The 19,465-nt window shown below is 35.8% G+C and overlaps 1 protein-coding gene across 20 annotated transcripts in view; it reads left to right on the top strand.

Moving 5' to 3' along the window:
- PPIP5K2 (diphosphoinositol pentakisphosphate kinase 2) overlaps nt 1-19,465 on the top strand; it is a 52,143-nt gene that overhangs the window by 10,102 nt on the left and 22,576 nt on the right. For 12 of the 20 annotated variants that reach the window (XR_012621678.1, XR_012621677.1, XM_074812843.1 and 9 more), the window contains exons 2-17: nt 1,395-1,804; nt 3,249-3,444; nt 4,156-4,246; nt 5,092-5,177; nt 6,552-6,706; nt 7,112-7,213; nt 8,979-9,140; nt 10,246-10,367; nt 11,884-11,985; nt 12,547-12,633; nt 13,582-13,657; nt 13,739-13,848; nt 14,893-14,978; nt 15,637-15,762; nt 15,867-15,988; nt 18,908-19,090. Coding sequence is in view for 18 of the 20 variants with exons in the window: in XM_074812843.1 (XP_074668944.1) it covers nt 1,652-1,804; nt 3,249-3,444; nt 4,156-4,246; nt 5,092-5,177; nt 6,552-6,706; nt 7,112-7,213; nt 8,979-9,140; nt 10,246-10,367; nt 11,884-11,985; nt 12,547-12,633; nt 13,582-13,657; nt 13,739-13,848; nt 14,893-14,978; nt 15,637-15,762; nt 15,867-15,988; nt 18,908-19,090 (1,959 nt within the window). In the remaining 2 variants the exon portion in view is untranslated. Of the gene's footprint in view, nt 1-1,394; nt 1,805-3,248; nt 3,445-4,155; nt 4,247-5,091; nt 5,178-6,551; nt 6,707-7,111; nt 7,214-8,978; nt 9,141-10,245; nt 10,368-11,883; nt 11,986-12,546; nt 12,634-13,581; nt 13,662-13,738; nt 13,849-14,892; nt 14,979-15,636; nt 15,763-15,866; nt 15,989-18,907; nt 19,091-19,465 lie in introns of all 20 variants that reach the window. The other 8 variants (XM_074812844.1, XM_074812840.1, XM_074812838.1 and 5 more) reach the window with 2 other exon arrangements.

Here is a 19,465-nt window from a genome sequence, read left to right as displayed (position 1 = left end):
ATACCTAATCTCTAACTCTTGTGGGAGCAAGATGATTTAGGTGTTTGAAATTTCATTTTGTTCTTGTTGCTTGAAGTTTGAATGGCTGCAGTTTCACATTCTAAGGGAAAGTAATTTTTCATTAACAGAATTGAAGGAGAGCAGATACGTAACAAATACGTTTCAGAAATTAATCTTTTTAACCCTCTGCTGTCACCCCAGGATCCTTATGTGTCTGTTGTTAGGACCTCAGCTTGAGCTTCTGGATCTGAAACAGCTGTATTGTTTACCCATGCATAACCTATTGCTCTGATTTAGGACAGATTATTCCTGGGTAACTTTTGCTCTGTTTACCATCCTCTTTCACAGGAAGCTGAATGGTTGATTACCATTGGGAATTTACTATTGCTTCACTTTGTTCATAGAACAGCCAGTCTTTTTGACAGATATTTAAAGACAAATTCAGTTCTGCTGAGACATCATTGTTGAATGGCACTTACGTAATGATCTGACTAATAAACAACTTAAAGCGTTTGATCAGATGAGCTTCTAAACAAGTAACTGCCTATTAATTTTCTAAGTAGTAATAATGGATTATAATTAATGGTATAAAGCCATGCGCAGCTTACAGCAAGAACAGTTACCTAGTTAAAACAACAGAAGGCTGAGCTCTGAGTCTCTGTTTCTGTATACAAGTTATTTGGCCAAGATTTTATTTTCACATGACTGGTTAAAAGTATTCAATACGTGTTCACTTTACTGGTACATTAGTGCTTAGAAGTACTTTTGACAGAAGGCAGTGCTAGTCTACATCTTTGTAAATATTAATTTTTCAGTGTGAAAATAAAGCAATGCTTTGCTGGAAATAAATAAGCATCAAGCTGGCACATACATTCTGCTTTCACACTAAGGATTTAGTCAGTTTTTGAAAGAACAGGTTTCTATTTAAGAATAGTCCTAATGGAGACTTTATAGTTTTCATTAGCATTTTTGTCTGCCATTTGATTAGGAAACTTTTTGGGAAAAAGCAGCTGATGACAAGGATGGTGAGTTAAATGTCACAAATATTGGAGAAGATTTTTGGGTTTTATTATTTGTATAAAAGACATACTCTGCACTTTACCCTTCTTAAGTTAGGAAGAAAATGCATTTGAGAGTTTTTACTTTCATGAGTTATGTTGTCTACTTTTAAAATGTCTGCACTGCTATGAAAATATTGAAATTATTCCCCCAGCTCTAAACATACATGTAAAAGTACAGACTGTGTGTAGTGTGCACCATTTTATTACTGATGCTTTGCTCAGAAGTATGTAAATCCCAAACACTCTTTCTAAATGAGAAGGGTTTATTTTTATGTGCCTTTATCAAGTGTGTTTTTTCTTCTTGTTGTTTGTTTGTTTGTATATTTCTTTTAGGTTAAAAAGTTGTATCATCTCAGAGGCAAATTGTAGCCTATTGTGGGTTTCTTGAAGCAGCAAATCAAAGCAATAATGAGCAGATGATACCAGTTAAACAGTGTCTGGCAGGCAACGTCATCACACTGTCAACACTGCACAAGCAACACCAGAGAGCAGAGGACTTTTGTGTTCGCGAGTCGGCAGGAAACATGCCCAGTATCTCAACTGCCAAAGTGACTGGAATTTCTACATAGATCTCTATAGATCTTGTAACCATGTCTGTTAGTGCAACAGAAAATGATCCTCCTAGATTCTTTGTAGGTGGAGAAGATGGAGAAGAATTATTGGATTCAGCCAGATCTACAGATTATGAACACTTCTATGACCATGGGGAAGAAGAGGAGGAAGAATATGACTCTGTATGTACTGTAGGTGCATGTGTATACTATTCTGTATGTTCTTTAGCATAATTTCAGTTTGAAATGGTGTTAGATTACAGAAGTCAGTACTGAAATGGTGGTCTGAATTGGGAAATTGTTCATATTCAGATAGTGATCTGTCAGTTATGTTTGGAAATGTAGCACACGTGAAAAGTAAGTATACCTTGAACTTTGAAGTAGATGTGCTTGACTTTAATGCAGAGTTTTAGGGCAGCTGAGGTTGATGTGCCAGCTTTGCGGACTTCATTTGGATTCTGGGAATTAACTTGATGGCATAAGCCTTCATTTTATTTATTTGGCTAATTAATAGCAAAAAATCATCAAGATTTTTTCCTTTGTGTGTTTTGTCAACTCCTGCAGAGTTAACTTTTGATTTTTCAGTTTGAACAGACTCAGTATTTCTTTTTTCATCTTACTGATGTTTTCATTAAGATCTGACATGTTTTCATTCTTCTTCCTTGTCTTGGCATATAGAAGGTGCATGCTAAATTAAGTTATACCTTAGTTTATTATCCTTGCAGGGTGTTCTGAATTGTATTTTAGCACTGCTTACCAATTTTTGGTTTGTTTAAAACAAACTTAATTTATTATGCTTGAGTCATCATGTTATGTAATATTTTTAGCTGTATTTTGCTGTTCTTTTACTCTGTAACATTTCACCTTAGGTAATGGATTAAATTTTCATTGAATTCAATCATGTCTAAAAAATTTAAATGCAAGAAAGTATTAATAAAACACTTTACCGTGTAGAGCAAAATTAGCAGCATTAAGTTGAAATAAAGGATTATTCTAGCATGGTTTTTTTGTTTCTTTTTAAACAAAGGAGAAGTAGGTTGGATGTTGTTGCACTTAGGAATACCACTGGGGGAAAGACATTTTTAAAGGCTTATAACATGAAGGAAAATATAGTATATGCAGAGGAAGAGTGAAACTGTCTATGCACAAAATAGCTCAGAAATCTATAATACTATTTTCGGGTTTACTAGTTTTCCTTTTCGTAATTCACTTGTAGTAATAGGTAATAAGATGAGAAGCCTTGTGACTACTAAGTAGATACAGAAAAATTAAATAGTTTAAAAATGAATTGATACTTAATTTCAGAGTAAGCCGTAAGTATGATTTCATTCAGATTTGACATTTCTGACTTAGATTTTGATCCTGTGTATTTGTTCTTGATATGATACTCAAAAAAAGTAGTGTAGAGCTATTGAACAGTTTCATTTTTGAGGCATTTTTCATAAGGATGCAGTGTGGCATGCTGTGATCCTGTGCTTTGTTACCTGCTACCTGCTACCTGCTTTACCTGATTAAATCTAAGTTAAAGGCAGTATGTGAATTTTAACAGAAAATATCTGCTCTAGTATTGTGCTACTAAAACCCTCTTGTGTTCTGAGAAATCTTAATAATTGCTTTTTTCCCACCCTCTCTTCAGCCACCAGAAAGACAAATTGCAGTTGGGATTTGTTCAATGGCTAAGAAATCTAAATCCAAACCAATGAAAGAAATTCTTGAACGCCTCTCGATGTTTAAGTACATAACTGTGGTAATATTTGAAGAAGATGTTATTTTGAATGAGCCAGTAGAAAACTGGCCTTTATGTGACTGTCTCATTTCTTTTCATTCTAAAGGTAAATCTTCTAATAATACCATCAAAATTTGTGACATCTAAGTACTTTAACCATTTTGAGGGTCTTTTTATTTTTTTTGTCTTGTAGTTTTATTAGATTTTCCTAGGAAGCGATTCATTTGTCTTGTTTAATATAATACAACTGACTTTTAAAATACAAGTGTTTTAAATTATGCTGTTTTCATTGCTTGAGAAAGTCCCATCTAACATGGTATTTAAAGTAGCTATTCCATGGGTAAGTATTTGTGGAGCCAGTGCAAATGGTGATCTAAAGCTTGCTTGGTCCAATAACTAATGCATGCTGCTTTCTCAGTGGGAGTTTTGGGTCTCTGGCCTCTTGTTCATGTATCCCTACTAATATCTAGGGTTTTTTGTGGGGCTGGACAGTGAACCACAGATGAGTAGACTGAAGTTAAAAATCATATTTTCAGGCAGAGTCAATAAAAGCCTTAGTTCTGGCCCTATGGAAGAATTTGGAGTGAGGAGGAGGGAATTGGTGACAGGACCACTGCTTTTGACAGCTATACTAACATTAGGCTGTAGTTTCATGATTGTCTTAAGCTGACGTTAAGTGTGTCTATAGTTTAGGGAGCATCTTCCCGCTTGAACTATGTCTCTGGTTGTACTCTAAATCTTGAATAAAAAGGTTCTAAACTATTTACTGGTATTGTGTCTTGTAGTTTTAATTTATTTGCCTTAATAAATATTTTAGGATTTCCACTGGACAAAGCAGTTGCCTATGCAAAGCTCAGGAATCCATTCATAATCAATGACTTGAATATGCAGTATCACATACAGGACAGGTAAGCAACACTAATTACCTGAGAACAGCAAACTACTTTCATGTCAGAGACTGTAAGAATCTGTTATTATTGCATAGAAACAGTTACAGTGAATGTTATACTTTATTAATATATGCATAGTTTTCTGAGGTATGTCTTTAGGTGTGTTTTTTCTTTTACTGCTTTTATATTTATATGTCTGAAGATTTACCAAGGTAGAAATTTGGTGATATGTTTGTCTAAAGCTTAGCAAATAAAAAAATTTAAACTCTGAAAATACATGTAGCATAGGTATGTATAGCAACTGTACAAACTCCTGTAATTGTAGAATTCCATGTGACTTACTAAAGGTCTTTTTTCCTGTTAAGTGGATATTTAACAGAAGTGTAGTTATTCAAAGTGAATTTTCTTTTGGAGCTGCAGTCATGCATAGCAAATATTAACAAAACAATAGTGAACGAAATACATAAACATTGGAGCCTTCTGAACAGTGAGCAGACTTGCTGTTTTGGATGCCTTCAGTTGCTGTCCTGTATAAACTTTTTCAACCCTTCATGTTAATAATCTCCTTTAACAAAAGAAATCTTCTATGTAAATTGCTGTTGCACTGCCAGAGTGGAGATGACAGTACTGTCATAGCAAATTACATTTTTATTCATAATGATGAGATCACTGCAGAGATACAGCTGTGTCAGGGCCCTTTAAAGCATTTTATTAGTAAGTAGAGCATTATATATGTAATCTTATGCTGTGTGATTTTAAAAAAAAAAGTATGTCTTTTTCTTCTCCTTTACTCATGGACTGTGAAAACCAAATATTGACAGCATTTGCTGTCTTACTGTGCAACTTCTGTTCTTTTCTTCTAGAAGAGAAGTATATGGTATTCTTAAAGCTGAAGGCATTTTACTTCCTCGCTATGCAATTCTGAACCGTGATCCAAACAATCCCCAAGGTAAAAACTGATGACTAAAATATCAACCACTGGCATCTTTTTGTTTCCACTGGAGAACAGTACATATATAGCAGAAAGCTAAATTTCACTTGCTAGACAACTAATTCATTTGTGCAGAGGTTGATTTCTCCTCCAGTGTTTATAAAGTATTGTGGTTTAACACCTACTGGCTGTGGGGGGTATTATGTGAAACAGAAGAGGCATTGAGGCTGTGTAAGCACCTTTTAACAATAACTAAAATATCAAGACTGTTTTGGTCACAGATTCAAAACATAGCACCATACCAGCTGCTGTGAAGAAAATTAACTCCATCCCAACCAAAGACAGTACAGGTATGCATCTGAAAAGCGTGATGCTGAAGCCTGGTGTTACAGTCCTGTTACAGCCATCATAGAACAACTAGAATATAAGGGCCTCCAAACTCAAACTGAGTTTTAATATGTCACCAAAGAGAGCAGCATTCACGATGCTTTATTACCCACAATAATTAGTAATTTTATGTAGGAAAGTAATACTGACAGAAACAAGTCAGGCTCTTGAATACCTTCCCTTCTAAATACAAGCAACCATATAAGGGAAATCTAGTCCAGGTAGATCTGCAGATTATATACCCTGAATATAAATTGGAATAAATTTTTTTCTGTACCTGAAAACAAACTTAACAGGTCTTTTTACTAAAATGAAAACTTACAGCAGCAATAGGAGATTGCAATGACAGGACAAGACACAGGAGTAAGAAATAAGAAAAAGAAAATTTAAGTATTACTGTGGTGTAGCTCTTAAGAAAGAGGTACGGAATTTTGAGTTAAAATGTCTGTGTAATCTAGGGGGAAAAGGACTCACTTATGCTACAAACGTCAAATAAAAGCTGCTACATGCAGCCAACCAGCAGTGAAGAGATTCCTCATCCCTGATTGCAGAGGACTGTTCAAGGTGCATCAAGCACACAGTATGAGACAGTTCTCAGCCTATTAAAAGTACTATTGTATTTTGCACTATGCCATGTTCACTGTCCATCTGCCATCCCCATGATATTTCAGAGAAAGTCACTGAAGAAAGAGGCAAACAGCCTTACCCTCTGTCTTCAAAACATTTTAAAAAAAGATAGCACCCAAGCAAGCTTATGCATCTGTAGGAGACAATTTCCTGTCTGACACTGAGTGAATCAACAGAAATCCTGGAACAGTATTCAAGCAACATAATGCAGACTTGTTCAACACATGATCATCAAATCTTTGTGCAGTCAGTAACAAATCAGTGAATCAAAATATAATATAATCTTTCAATGTCAACCTACAAAATTACCATAAATCTCTAATCATTTAATTCCATGAATATGTTATTACATCTCTGTTGTTTGCACTGTTTCTTCAGAATGCAGCTTGATTGAAGGAGAAGATCATGTGGAAGTGAATGGAGAAATTTTCCAAAAGCCTTTTGTAGAAAAGCCAGTTAGTGCTGAGGACCACAATGTTTACATTTATTATCCAACATCTGCTGGAGGTGGAAGCCAGAGGCTCTTTCGAAAGGTGAGGGTATTGCACTAAAACTATTGAAAATTTGTAGATACCTAAGAGAATTGCAGAGTAATTCTGCCCTGTCTGTATGTTAGCTGGGACCTGTTTTGTCCTGTCCTGCTTGTGTAGGAGTAGTGGCAGATCAGATAAATTCTTTTCAGGAGAACATGTAGATTGAATGAAGACGCTTGTTCCTTGCAATAGACTTGTCATCCACTGCCAATTCTTACAGGTAAAAGAAGCATACGCTATCAGTGCATTTTTAGAATCTTATAAAAATCTCAGGAGTGATCAAAACGTACTTGCTTCATTTAGTACAGGAAGTGTTCTCTTAGTACAAGTGTGTTATTTTAAGGAGTTTTAAAGTTTCTCAGGCAGTAGCCTGTGAGTTTATTAATAGAAAAATATTTGTTTCAGATTGGCAGCAGAAGCAGTGTTTATTCCCCTGAAAGCAGCGTGAGAAAAACAGGCTCCTATATTTATGAGGAATTCATGCCTACAGATGGCACTGATGTGAAGGTATGACAACTGCACCTTCTTATTTATATTTAAATCAAGTGCTCCAAGAGCTTATATCTTTGTGTCAAGGATTAATTTTAATGAAGTTTTGATACAGTTCATAAATAAAGAACATGATTCTTATTCTAGCTAAACACAGTACTTGTAATGTAGAGCAACTTTGCTTATGTTGTTAGAATCAAGTGCTGGAGGCTTATTACCCAACACATTGTCTTTCTTTCTTGTATTGTTTAGTGCCAGAACAGCACATACTTTCCTGTGTAAGCAGATGCTGCCTAGATACTTTGTCTGAAGATTATGAAGTAGTCTGTAATTGAAATAGATTTTACCAACTATCTTAGTATTCTAATTAATAAACAAACGTTACTTTCTAAAATTATATGAAGTTGCAGAAAATAATGCATTGACCTTATCTGTATTTACTTTCACTCTTTTGTTCATTTATTTTCTTAACAGATGTAAAGATTAAGTATCATGAAAGAATGCTAAGATAGAACAATAGCAGAATAGGTGTTAAGCCAGCCATGATGGAGATGCTTTATTTCTTTTGTGTTAGTTCTGGCTATTTTAAGCCCATCACAAAACATGTGAAAGAAATGTTTTACAATATGCATGAGAGATCACCTTATTTAGACAAAAAGTAGAGGTTTAGAGCGTGTGAGATCTAATCCAATTTTAGGCCAAAGAGCCCTTTTATCAATTGCAGTCAACTTCCACTTGGTGTTACATGAGGGGAATGCTCATTTTATGTTCTCAGACAAATTCTCTGTTCTTTAAGTTGCTGTGTTTTCATGAGCTATACTCTTCAGATGATTATATTGTGCAACACTTTGCAATATGTTAATCTGAGTTTACAGACATCTGTGTAAGAGCCTTACAAACTGTTTCCAAAAAGAAGAGTTTCTAGAAACCTGAAGTGATGCAAATGACTTGGGGGATGGGGACTATTTTGGCTACTTGTAGTGTAGTCATCAAGCAGCAGCTGTGAACTTTTAACACCTGAAATAAATAGTGGATTTTCTTCAAGTAACAAGACTGTTAGCTTTATATTAGGCAGTTTCACTCAACTTGCCCTCTTGCCTGAATTGACTAAATGGGCAGTATTTGCAATCGTCTGGTTTAGTTGAATACTTTTTTATCAAAGTTTAGAGTTTTGTTTTTAATTAAAGTGACAGTAGCCCATTTTTGAGAGATGCTGGCAAGTCTGTTCTAGAGTATGCCCCAACCCTTGCAGTGTGCATCGAAACTGCAGCAGAATAGATAGCACATTCTTTCAAGCCCCTGCCTTGTCATGCTAAAACTGGACAGATCTTTGCTTTGCTTAGTCCTGCCTAAAATATGAAAATTAAGAGAATCACTTAGTCCTGCAGCCAGATTTCCATAATCAAGTAAACTGAAATAGTTCTCAAATTAATCTGCTCTCCAAGTTCTGCAGATGTTTTGGAGAGAAAAACATTGTTCTTTACCTCTGTACCAACACTAAGAAATTCATTTTTATTCATTAACTTCTATAATTATTATTTTTCTTTACCTGTGCTCCAACTGTTTTCTCCTCTTGCTTTATCCTAGGTTGTCAGTAAATGATGGGTGTTCTCTGAAGGCAGAGAATGCCATTGAGGACAAGTACTTTAGAGTGAACTTTTCAATTATGAAAGCAGCTGGTATCTTTTGAAGTCTCACATCTGAGATAAATTTAACAAAATGTATGCATATATGTAATGTAATTTAATTACACTGAAACAAGAGTTCCTGTTTTTCAATAAAGGTGTACACAGTAGGTCCAGACTATGCTCATGCTGAAGCCCGGAAGTCTCCAGCTCTGGATGGCAAGGTAGAACGAGATAGTGAAGGAAAAGAAGTGAGGTATCCAGTCATCCTGAATGCAAGAGAGAAGTTAATTGCCTGGAAAGTATGCCTTGCCTTTAAAGTAAGCAGATTACTTTCCTATCTGATGAAACATTTAGTGTTAATTGTTTATTAAGTGAAACTTCCATAGGGTTTTAGTGCACAGAGCCAGCAGTGATAATTGCTGCAGAACTCCTAGGAAGTTGAAAAGTTAAATATCCACACTCATATATTTTTTTTATCTAGAAGAATTCTTCGTTTAGTGGATTGAAAAGGTCTGGATGGATTGCTTATGTTGCCTAAGTTTCCTGAATGTTGCTATTGTGCTTTGTTAGCCCACAGTGTATCAGTTCACACATTTTGTTAGTGGTTTCTAAGTTAGCAAAACACAGTTTCAGTAGTTAAGTTTTTGTAACTTTGTTACCTAGTATTTAGGTTGGGCCCAATTAAATGTTACTTTGGTACTGACATGACTAGGTCCTTATTTGAAGTGTTTGATAGTTTCCATTTTGTTATAGTTTTAAGATCCCTTTGTTCAGAACTTCATTCAATCTCTTACCCTCCTTTCACCTGTCTTATTAAAAGGCTTCTTTCAGTCTGTCTCATTACCTGTGTGTAACTGTGGTGGCATTATGGAGCCTGTAGGATGTGAACCTCTATCACCTAGCAAAGTGGGCTTTAAGATCTAAAAAAGTAATCTGTTGAAATAGCATCTAGTATCCTTTACTAACAATATCAGTATTATGTCAGTGTCAAAACTATCCTGTCAAATGTAAATTTTGACAAAAATGTTTTTATCATTATTTTGTCGTTTCTTGCCTGCCACCCTTAAAAAATATGTGTAGGGGAAACCACTGTCAGAATTGAGTATCTGTAGGCTCACCATTGCTTGTGCTGTAAATCTTGAAGGTTTAAGTTTGTGCACATGTGAACTTGACCTTCCGTACTGATACTTCTAGGCATATGTAGGAAGGGTAAAAAATCAAGTTGGGGATATAAAGTTTAAAATAGCAAGATGTTTGCATGACATGAGTGAACCTAACATGGCACTGGCAAAAGGTACTGGATATAAAATCTGTCATATTTTTGTCATGTTTTCAGATGTTAAAATATAAAGTTTATTTAGAATAAGCAATCCTAAGGAAGGTGATCTTTTGATGTTTTTGAACTTTTATTCTTAAAAACAGCAAACAGTTTGTGGCTTTGATTTGCTGCGTGCTAATGGACAGTCCTATGTCTGTGATGTGAATGGCTTCAGTTTTGTGAAAAACTCCATGAAATACTATGATGATTGTGCTAAGATACTGGGGTAAGAGCTTACTGATCTATTTCAGGAGTTTTGCCTATTCACTCTGTTGTATGTGACTAGTTTATGTGCTATTTATTCCTTATTCCTAAAATAATTATTTAAAATTAAATATAACATAAAATAAGTAATTAAGTTAAATAATAAAATAAATAAACTATTTTAAATAATTCTAAATCAATAAATAAATCCTAAATAAATTCCGTATTCCTACAATCATCCAAAACATCTGAATCTGAGTGTTTTGTGAACACTTTAACTGAATAAGTATTTTGAAAGCCGGATTAAGTTCGTAAAGGTAGTTGAGGTTTTTTTCAAGTAGAGAAACACCACTGTATGGTTATGCTTGCTGCTGTTTAATATGTGCCCAAATTAACATACACTGTCCTTGATCTGTAGCTGGTGTATACTTGTACATTTCTGGATTTCATAGTGGTAAATCCAGACTGATGTAGCATCAAGGTATCTTCTGTCATACAGTCTTCTTTCTACTAGTGGAGGGAAAAAAGGTCTAACAGGGGATCATATAGAATGGGTAGTGAACTCTGCCAACAAAATGTTGCCCTCAAAGTAGGCTGATCCCGTTTTGGCCAGCTGAACTGGCTTTACAGTAAGATTGCACTGATTAAATACAGCATGACTTTCTGCATTATCAAATGGTCTGGGATCTTGGTAAATGGAGGAAGAGCTAAGCTGAAATCTTGGATAACAACTGTAGTCCTGTTGTTTTAGGCCACTTTTTGAGTTAGAGTTACAGTTCTTAGACCCATTTTGATTTCTTCTTATTGAAATTGTTGTAGCTGTTGAATTCTCTGAAAAAAGTTACCTCATAATTTTTTCCTTATGCTTTATTCCTTAAAGTAATACATTGCAGTGTTAAGTAACAGCAGATTCTTTCTGACCTTTTTAGAAATTAAATTTTGGCTTATGCTACTTTAAGATGGACAGTTTTTTTCATCTGTGTTACTACTTCTTATGTAGATATTAATCTGAATTTGAAACAGAACATTAGCAAGATTTAACAACATTCTGTAGGTGAAGGCAGTGTTGTCATTTTGTCGTTATGACCAGAGAGACTTTACCTGTTTTTCCAGTTCTATCACAGAAACTTTTGAGAAGTTACCACCAAAGGTACCGGTTATTCTTTAATGAGAATGGCTAGCTGATTATCAGGGACTTAGAGTCTGGCAGTGGAGTCAGGTGTCTGAATGTGAATTAACAAGACTAAATCATATCCAAGAAACTCCTAGGAACTTAATTCAAAAACTGAGGTTTCTTACAAATCCAGGCCCATTAGGCTAATGTCTCTGTAGCAGTTGTAGTAGCTTTAAATTGTTGTTTAAGTAGGTTTTTATTACACAATTGCACAAAAATATGCATCTAGACTCATGACTGCTAGTACTCTAAAACCACATTGATAAAAATGCATGTATGTATTATCTGTTTGGTTTGGAGTTTGTATGTGTTGTATAAGCTATGCTTTATACTTAGTGTTTTTTCTTTTTAACCCCTTTTTTAGAAATATCATCATGAGAGAACTTGCTCCCCAGTTTCAGATACCATGGTCGATTCCTTTGGAAGCTGAAGACATCCCTATTGTGCCAACCACCTCTGGAACAATGTAAAAAAAATAGTAGCTACACCTGAATTGTGCAAGCTCCTAATAAAACTTTTGTGTGAATTTTTTTTTTCTCTTCACAAGGTGTGCCCACTTTGGCCTATGAGCGCTTGTTTTGTGTGATGAAAACAAGGAAGGAGTCACAATTACTATGTCAGCAACCAGAGTTTCTGACCCTTAGTGAAGCTGAGTATAGAATGGCAGATTTTCAAGTGTAGCATCTTTTATGCATAGCTTCCTTCACTGCTGATCATTGTTCCAGCACCAACTTAATATGCATAGTTTCTAATAAACATGCTCTCATTTAATGAACATCAATATCGTTGTTTTAAAATCTACTTAAAATAGATATTCTGTAGTTACCTAAGTCATAAAATCAATGCTTATATTTAAACGTTGCATCATTTTCAGTTAACCTTATACTCTTACATATCCTTCCATCACTCCTGTAGTTACGTCAGATAACTACAACTTTGTCAGTCGTCTTGATTCATGGTGGTTTTAATATTAAATAAAAGACCCTCATATATAGAATTGTGAAATATAACTCTCTTGAAATTTCAGGATGGAACTTAGGTGTGTTATAGCTGTAATACGCCATGGGGACCGAACACCAAAACAAAAAATGAAAATGGAAGTAAAACATCAGAAGTAAGTACAATATTGGTAAAAATTAGTTTGCATGAGCAGGGCTTGCTTCCTGGGGATTTGCAAGCAAGGAGTTGAGCAGGAGTTACATCATACAAGTTGCTTTGTTTTGTTTTCTTTTAAATCTAACTGATGTTGCAGCTGTTTCACAAGTATGCACCTCTTTTCTAACAGGACTGTCAAATTACTTGTGCAGACTTCCTTCATCACATGCTGTGCCTTGTGAACAGTCCTACTTGATCTTAATGAAAGTGTATTTGTCTCTATAGATGTCTTTATTCAGAATAATGCAGCAGAGAATGTTTCTGGTTCACTGCTTGACTGTGACTTCTGCCTTTCTCTTTTTATCCTAACCTTGTGTGAGATGTCATCTTATTGCACCACCTTTTTGTCTTTTACTTTTGTCAAAGTTTGATAACTCTGAATTTCTGGTAGATACCATCTTTATGTTAGCATTCATAAAGTTACATAAGTGGCCTGGAATTGGGTGTGATTTCAGTAAAAAGCAATTATTTGTTTTGGGACTAAATTCTTGCATTCAGAGATACTGAATACAGAGATGCTGTAACCCTGTAGGACTGCTCATTTGGTATTTTCAGTCTCTACTTCCTACAGGATCCCTACAGGATCATTCTTGAAGAGTAAGAATTGACATACAATATTTAAGTATTATGTCATTTGGTTTATAGAATATCTTCCCTCTTTCTTTAACACTTAGCAAGTCAATAAGAGAACATTTTTAGTGCTCTTATTTCTCCAATGTGTTGAAGACTTTCTTGGGAAATGGAATTTGAATAAAGGTTGCTTTGACCTCTCTAGTGCGAGTTTTAACCTGCTTTTCAAATAGTGTAAAGTTGCTAATTTCAGACTGCTTTAAGTTTCAGAGCCACTTGTTCAAGTAATAATTTAACTTATTAACTGCATTTTAAATCAATATTCTTTCTCTTAAAGGTTTTTTGATCTCTTTGAAAAATGTGATGGATATAAATCTGGAAAACTAAAACTGAAAAAACCAAAACAGCTGCAGGCAAGTTTGTCTTTATTTTCTTACTGTGGTATTCTATAGGTAGAACATTATTTAAGTAAATCCTATGTTTTCTTTCTTTAGGAAGTGCTTGATATAGCAAGGCAGCTCCTTGTAGAACTTGGGCAAAACAATGATTCTGAAATTGAAGAAAGTAAAGCAAAACTTGAACAGCTAAAGACTGTGTTAGAAATGTAAGTGTCTAATTTTCATGCTTCATAGTGACAAAGTATCTGCTGTTTTGACCTGTTTGACCAGTTACTGCTTGGATTGCAATGGTTATCAAATATGTAATGATATATTAATTCAAGTACAAGGGTTATCAAGAAAAAGGATGTCGTGTTTGACATTATGAAGGAGAACTGAGCCATTTCTGTTTTTTCTCCTTTTTAATTGAACTTACGGCTTTATCTAGTGTCTCAGTTTACTTTCTACATGAAAAAGTTACTTTCTTTGATCTCAAATTTTATCTTCTTGCATGTTTTTAAAATGAAAATATTAGAGTGTAGGATCTGCTTCTTTCAGTGTGTGACATAGTGAAGTCTGATGGAGCCAGTAAGAACTTTCATCATGTATACTGTCTACTTACAGCAAACTTGGAGGATTCCAGATAAATAAGGCTTTGTATATATTAAGTCTGAAATATTTAATAATTAAAAAAACAAAAAAAAAACCCAAAAAAAACCCAAACAAAAACCTAAGGCATCAAGCTTTGTTAAGGATCTGGGCTCTCAGAACTCTAAATGCTAGTAGATAACTAATTTTTAAAAAATCAAGGCAAAGACAGTTATTACTTAAATTTATGATGATTGTTTGAAATACTGAGTTCTGCTTGAGAACTTAATTGCCTAACAAAATAGTAGCCAATCTACATTGCCAGATCAGATTCTGAATACTCATAGCCACTGCAGTTGCAGCTCTGACTAGATAAATACTTGTGCAATCTGCAAATGCTGCTTTTTTTTTTTTTTTAATACTTTTATGTTCAGTGTTGTGAAAAAAAGTAGTAGGTAGTATTTTTAAATGTTTCATTATAGAATGGTTGATATTTCTGTAGTCATTCTGTGCTTGTTGAGTCAGGATTTTTCTAAGCTTCATTAAATGATGGTCAAATGCTCAAATCAATGACCAGCATAGATTTATTATATCCTGTTACAGGAGCATAGCAGGTTTGGAGGAAAATATTCAGAATGTTTCTGTCCCTCTTCCCCTCTCACTTTCCCCTGTTCCTACTCCAGGTATGGGCATTTTTCAGGCATAAATCGCAAAGTTCAGTTAACATATCTTCCTCATGGTTGCCCAAAGACTTCCAGCGAAGAGGAAGGTACTGTATTACTTTTGCACCTAATCACTTAATATCATGTGTGTTTAAATAGTCATGGATTAATGGTATACCAAGTGGTCTTGATGTTAAAGGGAATATGTTGTTTTGAATGAATGTTTGTGTTGTTGGCAGATATTCAGAGTCTCTTAATCTGCTGAATCGTACACCTAAAACTATGCAGTAATTTTGTATTCTAACACTGCTTTTTTGTAACAGAAAAGTAGAGTGAAAAGAAGCTTTAGTGTTTTTGGACTGAGATGAGAAAATCCCCTCAACATTTACTGCTGTTTTAAAAACTTTTATAAGTTTTTCTCATCCTTGACCAATGGTTATTGACTGAAATAACTGTAGGGTATTTAGCATCCAATTTGTTTTAATTTTTCTGTCTCAGTTTACTTTTTGCTTCAGACTGCATGCTAAATATTTTACACTTATGTTTTCTCCATAATTTAACTACTTCAGGTTTCTCTGCTTAAGTACCCTTTTAGTTCTTCGGTTCAATACTTTCTTATTGTTAGAATGCTATTAAAGATTCATAATGCTGAAGAGATCCTTTCTGAAGCCCTGCATAGTCCAAATATTTTCATTCATTTGCAAAAAAACCCAAAATATTTAGAATATACTTCACTACTAAACCCCTCTCTCTGTGTACAATTAGATAATAGAAGAAATGAGCCGTCTCTGCTTCTGGTTCTAAAATGGGGAGGAGAATTGACTCCTGCAGGCAGGGTGCAAGCAGAGGAGCTTGGAAGGGCTTTCAGGTGTATGTATCCAGGTGGACAAGGTAAAAAAAATAAATTATAATAATTAAAAAGAAATTTGACCTGCATAAATCCCTTCATAAATCAAGTGCAAAATGAGAGTTTGAGCAAAATGTTTGTTTGGTAGGAGATTATGCTGGATTTCCTGGATGTGGTTTACTTAGATTACATAGCACTTACCGACATGATCTCAAAATCTATGCTTCTGATGAGGGACGAGTTCAGATGACTGCAGCAGCTTTTGCAAAGGTACAATGTTAAACTGTATTTTCAATTTTTAAAATTCTGATGTTCTCAAGTTTATTTTTTCTTTTGAAGACTGGGGGAGATTTATGGTGTATTAGAGTCCGCAGTGTATAATGAGGCTGTGTTTTAAAAGAAATGTATTTTCAAGGAATATTTAGTTCAGTGTGAAAAAGTATCCAATTAATGGGCCAAGCATTTGAAGCTCTTTTATCAGATGCAGACAGGTTTTAATTATACAGTCCTAGCAATATACCTTAGTCCTTTCCAATAACAACCTCCAGAATCATAGAATCAGAGAATGGTTTGGGTTGGAAGGCACCTCAAAAATCATCTAGTTCCAACCCCCTGCCATGGACAGGGACACCTTCCACTAGATCAGGTTGCTCAAAGCCCCGTCCAACATGGCCTTGAACACTTCCCAGGGAGGGGGCAATCACAGCTTCTCTGGGCAACCTGTTCCAGTGTCTCACCACCCTCACAGTAAAGAATTTCTTCCTTATAGCTAATCTAAATCTACCCTCTTTCAGTTTAAAACCTTTACCCCTCATCCTATCACTACACACCCTGAGAAAGAGTCCCTCCCCATCTTTTCTGTAGGCCCTTTTTAAGTACTGGAAGGCCGCTATAAGGTCTTCCTGGAGCCATATCTTCTCCAGGCTGAACAACCCCAACTCTCTCAGCCTGTCCTCATAAGGGAGGTTCTCCATCCCTCCGATCATCTTTGTGGCCCTCCTCTGGACCCGCTCAAGCAGGTCCTTGTCTTTCTTATGCTGGGGGCCCCAGAACTGGACACAGTACTCCAGGTGGGGTCTTAACAAGAGCAGAGCAGAGGGGAAGAATCACCTCTTGACCCGCTGATCACACTTCTTTTGATGCAGCCCAGGATGTGACTGGCAACATTTTTAGTTTGCTTATTTGTTTAGGGCTTACTTTCCTCAAATTTTGTCAGATCTCTGTGACAGACTGTATGCTTGTGTTGGTTAAAGCACAGACATTAGAACTGATTTGAGATAATGTATTCATTTTACATGAGCAAAAATTTCAATTTTCAGTCACTTCAGTGATTTGAACCAGAAGGTTTGGAGTTCAGAAGACAACACTTTTCATTCCAACTATCTTTCATTTATTGATTTGTAACTTTATAGAGGAAATTAGTGGGTTTGAAGCTATTAGAAATGTGGAATAAATAAACTACTTTGCATATATTTTAATGGGAAATTGTACAGACCATACATTGATGCTTTTTTTGAAATTAACAGAAGTAGTTTCTTAAAGTTTTTACAGGAGACTTTTTACTTTGGGCCAGTCAGAATGGATGCCTAGTAAGTAAGGCATGGTAGCAGTACTATGTCTTGGCACTTCATAGAAATATTTTTTACATGTATTTTTTGATGTGAAATTATAAATTTTGTGGTGATATTTAAAAAGCATAGACTTTTTTTTTTCGTTACAAACGTGAATTTATAGGAACTATAGTACAAAACACAGAATCCAGAACTTCCTACATCTATAATATTTGCCAAAGTATTCTTTTACCTGTCTTCATGCTAGTCAAATTCCTCTTTTGCTCCTCCTCCTGAATAGCCCTTTGCATGCATAATACTTCTACTGGTTAATAATTTATTCACTTATTTCCTCATTTCAGTGATACTGTGTGAGAGGACACAGACAGTGCTAGTGTCACATAAATACTTCTTAGGTGAATGACCTTCAGTAATACAGAGTGATAGAGAGGGGTTTAGGTTTTCCAGAAATCTGGATTGCTTATCCCCTGCAATATTGCCCATGCATGAGGTACCCAGGGCTAAGGCCACCGATGGAAAACAGGGCCTGCAATCAGCTTTCCTCCAGTTCTGTTAAGAAGGCTTCATCTGTTTCCCATTTTGTATCTGGTGGTCTGTAGCAGAGGCCCACCGTGATGTTGCCCTGTGCTTATTTGTCCTCTGATCCTTACAAGTAAGATCACAACTTGCTTGTCACTGGTTTGAAAGCAAAGGTCCCGGTGTTTAAGATGCTCCATTGAATAGAGCCAACTCTGCTGCCTCCTTGCCTTCCTGGCTTCCAAAATGCCCTGTATCTAGCTATAGCAAAACTCCATTCGTGTGAACTATTCCAGCGCATCTCTGTAATCTGAATAAACTTAAAGCTCTGCAAGTGTTCAGGCTTCTTATTTCTTCTCTTTGTTTCCATGCTGCATGTATTGATGGAGAAGTATTTCAGACATCTGTCCTGCTTTCTGCTTGGTCAGCAGGCTTGAGGAGATACCACTTCATTTCCTTCCTTACTTCAGAGCCTTTCTGTTTCCAGAAAAGTCACAAATTCTCCAGCTTTCTCCGTTTTGGAAGTCTCCATTCACCTCTTGTTCAACTATAGCCTTTGATTGTCCTCCTGTGCCACACAGAGTTTGGGGTTTTGCCTCTGTAGGGTCTCTGCAAAGATCCTTTCTATCTCCCATTTGTCCTCCCAGATGCTATTTGGTTTGCTAACTCTTCCCATAGCTGCTATCTGGTGACTCAATGCCTTGAGCAGAGCACGTCCCACACAAGTCAGGCTGCTGTTGTTCCCAGCCTCAGGGAGGCGCTGTGCACTCCCTGCAGCCCAAGACCTGAACAGCTGTGGCCTCCCAGGAGCAATGCTGGCACCACTGAGATACTAGGGTCACTTCAGCTGCTGCTGGGGAACATGCTCTATGACATGTCACCATCACTGTTGCACCAACTGTAGAAATCCTGCACACCAAGGCAGTGTTTTGGGAACATTCCTATGCAAATATCTGCATTGTCTGCCAAGTCCCTGTTTATCTAATCCATAGACAAGTGATACAGTCTTGAATTTTAAGTTAGTGATTTGGGTGTATTTTTCAGATAGTCTTATATTCTCATCTTTTTCTGTTTGCTTGATTAATTGTATTATTTGCTTCAGGGACTACTGGCCTTAGAGGGAGAGCTGACTCCTATTCTTGTCCAGATGGTGAAAAGTGCTAATATGAATGGTCTGTTGGACAGTGACAGTGATTCTTTAAGCAGCTGTCAGCATCGTGTTAAAGCAAGACTCCATGAAATTCTCCAGAGAGACAGAGAATTTACTGCTGATGACTATGATAAGGTTAGCATATGATTAGTTTCCTATGAAATGATATAAATAGCCACACAAATTTCTGCAGTGATTTTATGCATCTGTTCTGAAAAATTTTGTGCTTGCAAATAGTTTGAACTACAAAGGAAGCTGTACCAATTGTGATATTAGATATTTTGAGCTGTATTGCAATTTGAGTAATCAGAATAGCTACAAACTTTGAAATAGGAGTAGATAGATAGGGACCTCACTCATAAATCTCTTCCACTTTTCCATTAAAAATATTTTAATTATTCAGGAAATGAAACTATATTGTTTACACTTCCTGTAATCTCTACTTTGACGGTGAGTAGTATTACAAAATGTATTGTCTGTAGTTGTTTCAATATTTAATCTGCTACAAGG

This window comes from Strix aluco, chromosome Z, assembly GCF_031877795.1.
Source record: "Strix aluco isolate bStrAlu1 chromosome Z, bStrAlu1.hap1, whole genome shotgun sequence".
Classification (NCBI taxonomy): Eukaryota; Metazoa; Chordata; class Aves; order Strigiformes; family Strigidae; genus Strix; species Strix aluco.
Note: the sequence above shows the minus strand (reverse complement) of the source record. Positions and strands in the feature narration are given on the sequence as shown.